Raw genomic sequence first — 10,000 nt, 5'->3', positions numbered from 1 at the left:
CTTGCGGGATTCCACTAATTCGGGAATTATTAATCACAGCAAAATAAGAGTTGTTTCGGCAAACTAATGAATTAGTGATTATTATATATAAAGATTTTTTAAAATATGAGTTAAGAGTTTAAATATATTTCCATATTATTCTTGCAAAGAATCGATTTCGCCACGGGCTGTAACCATGTACAATAGATTTCAAAAGTGATCCTCACGTTCCTCGCTGCGCCAACAGGTCACAGGAAACCAGTATGGGGATTCCTGCGCTGAGATCTTCTCCCAGTACCTCGAAGTCCGAACCGGCTGGATCACTGGCCTCTCCCTCTCCTTGTGCTTCTTCCAGGTTTGTTGTTACAGTTGTGTTTGTCATTGCAGTGTAACCGCGTGATATTGTAGTTATTGAAGGCCAAGTAATTTCCTTCGTATTCCGACGCAATAACAACACCTTGCGTTGGGTTCTCTGTGACGAATGCAATACATAATGCAAAAAATGTAACTAGCGTTTTGATATTAAGAATTTCGTGATTCTGGTGAAGATAAATAACAAAACTAATAATACATGCTACATCGTGTTGCATCATCCATTCTCGATCATACCTGTTCCAAACACCCCTTTTTGTATTGGCTCTTGGACAAGGTTCCCACATACACCACAAGGGTTACATTAGCTCCTCTCAAAGGGGCACCCCTTTGAGATTAGCAAATGTGCGGGCCTGAAAGAATACGCGATATGCTGTTTCCGCTATTTACCAGTTTACACCACGTATAATCTAGAGCAAGTAATATAGGACACCCCTGTTACAAATCTACTGATAAGGAGAGCATAAAGGCAATACTCCCCCCCCCCCCCCATCTCACTCTCACGGTTCGAAGTTAAAATGACAAATATCATTGCCACAGTATAAAATCCTTGTATAGTTCTCATACGAATTTCAAGGTTTGAAAAAAAATATCCTGAGGCTATAGAAATTCACGGAACTTACCAGGATGTCCAAGAGACAACAAAGGTATCTGATGTAAAATCTGGCCCGTGATCTTGCTCTTAATATAATTGTATCACCAACCAATTCTCCCTTTCAGTGCTTCGCCATGATGTTCGCCTTCTGCATGTGGCAGGCGCTCAAGGAGATCCAGAAAGGAAACTAATCACATAATTCGTCCGGTCAAAGGATCGCAGAAGAAAATGCACGTTATATGTCCTTGTGTCCTTTGTCAGCGCCTAACAAGTTTTATACCTCACTGTTTTATAAATCCTGAAAAAAATGAATGTTTGCATTGCCATATGTGTTGCTCCATTGTGGTGTGAATGTGTCAATTTGTATACGGTGCAAAGTGACACCGTCTTATGATTAGTTTTATTTTGGTTGCTCAAGTACTTTCCTCTTTTTTATGATTTGTACTGTAAGAATGATGACACTAATTTACTCTGTGAGTAGAAAACTGTCCAACTATATTTGGAAAAAGAAAGTTAACTGGATGCTGACAATAAACTGGTCATTCAATAACCTAGGTTAATCGGTGACTTCTAAAATTAACGGTGTGTTTAGATTATCTTCGTTTCTGAAATGCCGTATGGAATAAGAATTACCTTCTAAAGCCCGGGCTTCACCAGCCAGACTCAATCCTGAGCCCTGGACCATCTCAGGACCTCACCCCGGACGCCCTGTTTCCCGCATATATTGGTTACATTACAGAAACACTCTGCAAGGCTTGCAGTATCTATACTGACTACAAATGCCTTTGTGCTATAGCTGGCTAATTGTATTAATAAACTTTGAAGGCAGTCATGGACTATATACCAATATTGCCCGCGAGAAAATTGTAGGATTTGGACAAAGAGCGCTCCCCGACTTGTATGTTTCGGTCTGACAAGGTTAAGGCGACCTCGGCTTAACAAAGTAACACTCCGGAAAGGTGGCAAAAGGCTTCCTCTTTTCTGGCAGATTATTCTCCATTCACCAGTGTATATTTGTTTCGTGTATTCTCCATTCATTGCTAGATGCAGTAGGAAGTTTATTTACACCATTTAGCGCTGACTACAGTGGCGAGGTCGAATGGCATTGCAGTCTGACCAAACCAATGAAGTCGGTTTCCTAATAATGTATTTTTTCCCTGTAATCTACACTGTAGTAGGTAAGATATGTTTACTAATATTCTTTTTTTTTGAATTTTTGGAATAAAAGTGATTTATCATATAAACTTTATTATTTTCCTTTGGATAAACTACATGTATACTTACATGCCATGTGGACAGAGAGATTATGTGAACACTAACATTGAGCAAATGTATAGATGTACTATGCATAATTTTTATCACAATAAAGAACTGTTGCAAAAAAAAAAAAAGATAAACATTGATGATCTAAATATCATAATTACTATGGACCTCATTATACAAATAATAGAACTTCTTGTTTTTAGTTTTAGGATAAATTAAACTACTTCAATCCATCACTTTTTTTTCTTATTCAACCTGCATACAAATACAGTACAATTGTCTTTTTACTTTCGTCGTGATAATCCAAACAGAATTACATAAACAAAACAAAGACATGTGATTCAACAATGTATAGTGAGCAAAAAAGCAAAATGGCAAGAAACATTGAAAAAAAAAAAGTTTTCAAGGAACCCATCCACTCTTCCTGTTTCATGACTGATGCTCTAGACATATAAAGAACCTCTTTTCAATATTTCTTATTCAATTACCCCTCGATACAGTTTGGAAAAGGAGTAACAAGACACGAAGGCCCCCAAGTGGAAAGGCCTCCATCACCATTTTCATAACTGTCCATGCAAATCCAAATAATTTTGGCACAACAGTCATTAGTGATTGTGAATGTGTCTCTCATGACTAGCAAGTATATTGAAGTTTCTCTTACTTCCTGCATATTAAATAATTAAAAAAAAAATAAAAATTATATTAACCTTTTCCACAATGATCCTACTTAAAGTTAGTGTAAAATGAACTGATGATATAAATAAAACAGAAAATGTTTATCGTTCAGGAAAAAACATCATGAAATAAATGAGAGCTTAACAAATACAGATGATAATAAATCAAATACATAGTTTCAAAGCTGAAACAACTAAAACCATACCCTTTTTCTTTTTACTGGGGTGAAGATGCACTTGACAGGTTAGTGATGACTCAGCTAAGCATCACCAATTTCTCAAATACAACTTTGCTGCGATAAAAAGAAAAAAATAGTATAGTACTGAAATGATCACCTCTTCGCCTATAACCTAGAATCTAGACTCCTCCAAAGGCAAACAAATAAATTAAATCACATTTGATCGACAGACGGCCATCGCTGAAGACCGTAAAACGATAGATCAAAGTTGGGGGAAACAAAATCTTTCTTGTAACGAAGGCAATAATTCCTGAGCAATATATTGATAAAATGATACTCATCTGAAAAAGGACAGATCACTGTTTAAAAATACAATGCCACTACTACACCTCAGACCGACTGAAAGACCTCACAAGAAGCAAGGCAGTTTGTTGTGTTCCATGAAAGAATACGTGTGAGATTGCTTTTTTTTCCTGAACCAAATCAAAGGGAAAGCAATGTGTGATATTAAAAGGATTGTATTTCCTCACCTTATCTTTTTTAAAAAGGCTCCAAAAGCAAACCAGCTCTAAAATATGTCATTTCTTAACAGCACTTGGCCATCGTTTCATCTTGTTTCACACCCTCGCGTAAAAGAGGTTTGTCTCTTTGTTTGCATAATGTTTCTTCTTCATCACAAGACACACATTGAAGGAAATATCGCCAAAGAAAAATGAAAAAGCAACATCCAGAAGCTCATACTCAGATTAAAACCTGAATCACATAGCTTATCAATTGGTGTCTCGCAAAAGAGAGGCTTTTTTTTCTTTTTCATAACATCACTGCAGTTTGGTCAAAATCAGTTGCTATGTACACTCCCCCCACACACTTACAAAAAAGAGAAAGAAAAAAAGAGACATTTATCACATTTCATCAAAAAGGAAATTAAAATAATTCTTCCTAAAAAAAAAAATAATAAATAAAAAGCACAGCATTCTTTATCATGTACTGCAGATATTCAAAAACTAATGCTGTAATTCACTACAGACTGAATGCAAACTTAACTACACAGTTTTATTCAGTAACACTTTCCAAATTCTTTCGACGTTTACAATAGCTAAAATATTGGTGCTACCAGATTACACGGTTCACACAATCTTACTCAAGCTATTCCTGTTCATAATAAAGCCACTCATAAAAAAACACACACATCAAAATACAAAACCGTAACTTCAGCACCACACTAATACACAACACAGACGAGACTACTGAGAAGCTCCTCCACAAGTTTCACCTAGGATAAAATTGAATGAAAAGATCCTGCAATCTTGAATTCACTCCCGTTCATGATTTCCTATCTCTCTCTCTCTCTCTCTCTCTCTCTCTCTCTCTCTCTCTCTCTCTCTCTCTCTCTCTCTCTCTCTCTCTCTCTCTCTCTCTCTCTCTCTCTCTCTCTCTCTCTCTCTCTCTCAGTAAACTTCTCTGTACATTATGCAGACTGCTTCACATGTAGTGTTTGTGGCAATCGGTAACTGACATGGCTCTTTTAACCACCAATAATTTGAGAGACTTTGTTTTACGGGATGTAGTGTTTTACATACATAAAATTTTGTGACTAAAAGACTAGGTAGATTACTTTCAGTTTCATAAAATTACCATGAGATTTACCAAACTAAGTTAACAAACAGAAACATCGCTTCATAAAACCTGAAATAAACTTGATACAGGTTCTCCAATTTCCTTTCAGGCGTCAAATACGTAACAATAAAAGATTCGTGCCTCAAGAATATCATAAGCCTAAAACCATGAATTGTACAAGAGACTTCACACTGTGGCTCCTTAATCCATTAACTTCAGTAAAATGTGATCTTTACTTTCACTCCACAAACAAAAACAAGAACTTGTCAAAATATGACATGTCACAGCTCTAATTATGTTCCAATTGCTGGCTTCACCATTATCACTCTTTTTTTATTCACAAAAATGATTGATCTTTTTTGAATATACAAAAACTACAGCAATTTAAGAGATTTCCTAGAAGATGAGAAAAAAAAAATCAGCCTCCATTGACTCATATTACTTGTCCACACAAAAGCAAAAGGGTACTTAAGACTTGCTGCTATACTGATTTTACACCCAAAGCTGTAATTGTCCTTTCTTGAATATTCACTCTATAAAGAATAAATGTGTACGTGAATGAGTCGACATTTATCCTACACGAGTGTAATAAACATTAACATATGGCTTTTAATAATGAAAGACATGATGAAAGGTGCTGTATTCTGAGAGGAATGAGCACTGCCATATTTAAAAAACATTGAGAGGTTTTCATAAATATTATCATAAATATATGTAATGGAATGCACTTTCTTTCATGGCTGATTATTTGAAAGGGTCTTTGAATCTGATCTATAATAAAATAAGCTCTGATATGTGACATATGAAAATATCACATCATTATTATACAGACTCATGTTTGTCAATCACTCTATTTTTTCTTCATGATATATGATTGTCTCCATATCATTATCTATTGCCTAAAACTCATCATCATCAGAATGATGGTTAGGGTCTTGATTTCTGGCTAACATGTAGTTATCCATATCAATTGAGCGACAGTTGTTGATAGCATAGCGCATTTTTTCTGCCATCACCTCCTGGCTGGAGTAGGGTGGGAGTCGTAGTTGGAAAAAGCACGTCTGAGCAGTAGGCAGGGAGTCGATTGGCCGGTCCACACGCATAACCTGTAATATCCATCATGGTTATCTTGTTTAGCTCTACACTAAAATTTTGAAATGAGCAACTTTGACTAATTCCATCTATCTCTATTTACTAACAAGCATAATAAAAGAGTCAGTGAGTTCTAAGCATCAGAATACGAATCAGGCCGGCATACATCGTGTTCACATTTAACAGGGAGGTCTAGTGCAAGAATGAGAAATAAACTCAAGTATAACTTATAATCCAATATGTATAAGACACATTTTGAATAAAAAAGTATACCATCTCTTCCTGCTATGAAAGGTAAACAGCGGCACTGCCTAAATTAATATACAATGACAAATCTTAAATCAATACAAAGACCAGTTCCCTTTATCCAAACTTTCTAATTTTCTCTCATCAGGTGTATTCCTTCTGAAATTAAATCACCTTTCTATTTTTCACATCTTAGAACTTTGAAGTCTACATTTGTATTTTTGTACAAAGCATACTAATACTACTTTTTAAAAATAGGTAATAATAAACAAATAAAATCTCAAACAAGACCCCACCTGAAACCGCTGTGATAGATCAGCCAAATTAGCCGGCAGTCGTGAGCGCCCAGACACAAAGCGGACAAAGAGAACCCGTTCACAGGGGCTGAACGACTCCAGAATGTGCCAGAGCCACACCACAAGCGGGTCGTTCTCGTCCACCTCACGATACCTTGTCGGGAAAAAACAAGTATGGCGGGTGTATTTCTATTTCGAAAGTCAAATATGAAAGCCTCAACCACCTAAGTGAGGTATTGGAAGCTTAAAATGAAGGCCAAGAATTCAAGGAATGATAAACTTTCATTCTACAACCACCACATAATCATGATAACAAAAAAGGGCTGTTCTATATATTAATCATATGTGCCTATTTTGTCAAGAACTTGTAACATCACATTTGCAAACACTGTGCAGACATAGAAATTTACCTCACAACTTTTTTAAGTGTAGCCACAGAAATGTGTGGAAGGCCACAGACTAGCTGCTCAAGATGAGCCGCTGTCATCAGAGAGAGCAGTGGCACAGGGATGATCCAGGCCATGCCCTCACGCACAGCTGCAACCTGTTGAGAACAATGCAGCCAGGCTTTGTACAAAAGCATTCAGAATACTAAATGTTATGGGAAAAAGGTGGATAAAATAATAAAAAGTTTAATTATTTGCGGACAACAGACAATAATGAACATCACTTTTTTCAATGTCTTTGTCGGAGGGTGAAAATCATTGCGACAGGCTTACAGGGTACATGGTGTTAAGGGCAATGAAGAAGAAGAAGAAGAAGAAGAAGAAGAAGAAGAAGAAGAAGAAGAAGAAGAAGAAGAAGAAGAAGAAGAAGAAGAAGAAGAAGAAGAAGAAGAAGAAGAAGAAGGAGGAGAAGAAGAAGAAAAAGAAAAAGAAAAAGAAAAAGAAAAAGAAAAAGAAAAGAAAAGAAAAGAAAAGAAAAGAAAAGAAAAGAAAAGAAAAGAAAAGAAAAAGAAAAAGAAAAGAAAAAGAAAAAGAAAAAGAAAAGAAAAGAAAAGAAAAGAAAAGAAAAGAAATGAAAAGAAAAGAAAAGAAAAGAAAAGAAAAGAAAAGAAAAGAAAAGAAAAGAAAAAGAAAAAGAAAAAGAAAAAGAAAAAGGAAAACAGATAATGATGAAGTTAAAAAAGAATAAAGAAAAATATTTTTCATTAATTCACTAAAATCAGTACAACACCTGTCTATCCATCTGGTGCAGCCTGTAGTAGATTGTTCGGTTGACATATTCTTGTCTGTTAGTAAACGTCAGAGGAACCGCTCTTCCTCCAGGAACCACTGCCACCCGAGCTCCAGTCATGCTCGTACACTCAAAACTCTCAAGGGGTATCACCTGGAGAAGAATTTTTGTCATTACTATCTTTACAAAGACGACCTCAAAGTATAACAACAGGATCCCAGAAAAAAAAAAAAAAAAAAAAAAAACAGAGCAGAGGATTTTTTTCTCCTACAGCAGAGGAAGAAAAGAGGAAATAGTACTTTCAAGATATCCACTGACTGACAGTGATTGCAATAATAGTGATGAAGACAAATCCAAGTACACTTACATCATGGAAAGTGTCTTCCGTAACCCCATCCTGGTCAATATCTCTGATGGCTCGCAAGCTCTGCATATATTCAATATCAACCTGCAAGCACAGAATATTTATCAAGCTAATTCTCATTTCAAGAATACAATGGAAAAGTCATTCATGTTATCTTCAGTATGATATGCATGTGTTAAAAAGGAAAGGAATCACTTACGTGTATGTTATAAAATATCTGTAAAAATTTCCTTTCCCATTTTCAATGGTTAAAAATACACAAACTAAAGAAAGCAACACCAAACTAAATATCTCATATATCTTTAACCCATTGGTGACAGGTGTAGAAAACTAAAAAAAAACTCTTTGCTCTGGCGAACCATGGCAACGAGACGACTTTGAGCGCGTGAATTCGGTACATCATGCCGAATCATTGCCTCTGAGCGGTTTGGCGTGCCTGCCGCGGCGGACAGCCACACGCCACATTTCGAGCGTATTGTTATGACGCCTATAGGCGTGACCCGTCGGGAATGGGTTAAATACAATGAAAAGTATCATATTGCTAAGAAAGATTAACAAACATATACATTACAATGAAAAGAACAGTTGTAATACCACATGACTTATTCTTTTTTCCTTTTTTATTAAAAAAGAGGAGACACCTGAGAAGACCTGTGCCATGTTCTTTACTGCATGTTATACAACCCACCTCCTCCAGATCAGATGATGAGGGAGGAACCCCAGCAAGCAGTTTCCACACCAGCGGAGCCAGGGGGAGGGCGAGGGGTTTCTTGGTCCGAATGGCAATGCCAAATAATATACCTGGAGGAGGATCAGTATGCTTACTTTGACATCCCTGGCATTTATACCAAAAAAAAGGAAATAAATGGAACTGGATAAATGTATCATTTACTATCAGTCTGCTGCACCTTAATAACAGTAAATACATCTCACTCATTAAATTCATATCAATTTCCTTCAAGTAAAGTCTTCTACATACCTAAGAATTTGAACCAGAGAAGGTGGTGATGTTGTGTCAAGTCAGGATTAAGGAGGAAACGGTCCCTGTTATTTCCAGCATCTGAGACTGCATTGGGTGTTGGTATGAGAAGAGGAACTCCACCTGTCACCAGTTCATGACACATTTCTGTCATTGTGTCATCAAACACACCACCTGCATCATCTGCTCCTTCGCCAACAAGTTTTACCTGTGTAAGAAAAAATATATATAGTTTCTATTTGTGTACTTGGAACAGTAGTACTGCTGAACATTTAATTTCAAGACCAATTACACATAAAGGTGGTGGATTAAAGTTTTTCACTGTACAGAACAAGCTACAACTAAAAATTCATTATTCAACTTATTTCATAAAAGGGAAAATACCTTCCAAGCTCTGGAGGGAAGTCTCAGATCTGATGGCTTAAGTTTCACTACTTGCCGAGCCAATTGTATGAAAATAGGCTTACACGGTGCTCCTCTTGTCGATATTCTTTTGACTGTAACTTGGGGCCCGTAATTTCGTCCCTGGACCATAGTTCGACCAAGGCAACGGACCAAAGGTAGGGTGTAGACTCTAGGTGACACAAGTGAACGCACAGCCTGCACAGGTTACTGCGCTCACATTTTCTATGTAGCATTCCAGCCCAGGTGTCAGGGGTATGAGCTTCCATGATGCATAGAGCAGATCACTGAACTGATGGAGCATCCTCAGCCTTGAGCAGAGAGCACCTGGGGGAATGTTCTGCAAGTTTGGGTATTGTGGTGGCACTGACACGGGAATCCCAAGCTGCATGGGAGCTGGGGTCCCTGGGGTCACAGGGGGAAGTGGCAGGGCTGACCAGGCTGCACTGTGGCTGCGACCAGCACTGATCTGACGGATTCCCTTCCCTGACAGCGTCCAGATGAGCTGGGGTTCTCGCACTGCTGCAGTGTGCCCAAGTCCCAACTGTCCGTCGCTGTTTACTCCCCAGCCATACACATCTCCATTATTAGCGAGTGCCAATGTGTGTTCAGATCCAACTGCTATTTCAACCACTACATGAGTTACGAGAGCAGGAACTTGCTGAGGCCGATTGTGTCCTCTTGTCCGTGATTCTGGCTGGCCAATGAGGCGATCCATTCCACACGTATAAACGCGGCCATCTTTTGTGAGAAACACTGTAAACTG

The 10,000-nt window shown here is 37.6% G+C and overlaps 2 protein-coding genes across 3 annotated transcripts in view; one reads left to right on the top strand and one right to left on the bottom strand.

Annotated features, from left to right (window-relative positions):
• Nucleotides 1-2,186, top strand: part of LOC125032521 (tetraspanin-2A-like) — a 13,486-nt gene extending 11,300 nt beyond the window's left edge. For both annotated transcript variants that reach the window (XM_047623693.1, XM_047623692.1), the window contains exons 5-6: nt 227-334; nt 1,072-2,186. In XM_047623693.1, the coding sequence (XP_047479649.1) occupies nt 227-334; nt 1,072-1,137 (174 nt within the window). In that variant the 3' untranslated portion in view covers nt 1,138-2,186. The remainder of the gene's footprint in view (nt 1-226; nt 335-1,071) is intronic.
• A 251-nt stretch (nt 2,187-2,437) lies between these two features.
• LOC125032043 (probable E3 ubiquitin-protein ligase HERC1) overlaps nt 2,438-10,000 on the bottom strand; it is a 72,181-nt gene continuing 64,618 nt past the window's right edge. Inside the window, 9 exon segments of the mRNA XM_047623004.1 lie at nt 2,438-5,785; nt 6,314-6,467; nt 6,724-6,857; nt 7,490-7,642; nt 7,857-7,937; nt 8,542-8,654; nt 8,833-9,040; nt 9,217-9,456; nt 9,458-10,000. The exon segment at nt 9,458-10,000 is cut by the window's right edge and continues 512 nt beyond it. Of these exon segments, the coding sequence (XP_047478960.1) occupies nt 5,579-5,785; nt 6,314-6,467; nt 6,724-6,857; nt 7,490-7,642; nt 7,857-7,937; nt 8,542-8,654; nt 8,833-9,040; nt 9,217-9,456; nt 9,458-10,000 (1,833 nt within the window). The 3' untranslated portion in view covers nt 2,438-5,578.

Source organism: Penaeus chinensis, chromosome 14, assembly GCF_019202785.1.
Source record: "Penaeus chinensis breed Huanghai No. 1 chromosome 14, ASM1920278v2, whole genome shotgun sequence".
NCBI classification, from domain to species: Eukaryota; Metazoa; Arthropoda; class Malacostraca; order Decapoda; family Penaeidae; genus Penaeus; species Penaeus chinensis.
Note: the sequence above shows the minus strand (reverse complement) of the source record. Positions and strands in the feature narration are given on the sequence as shown.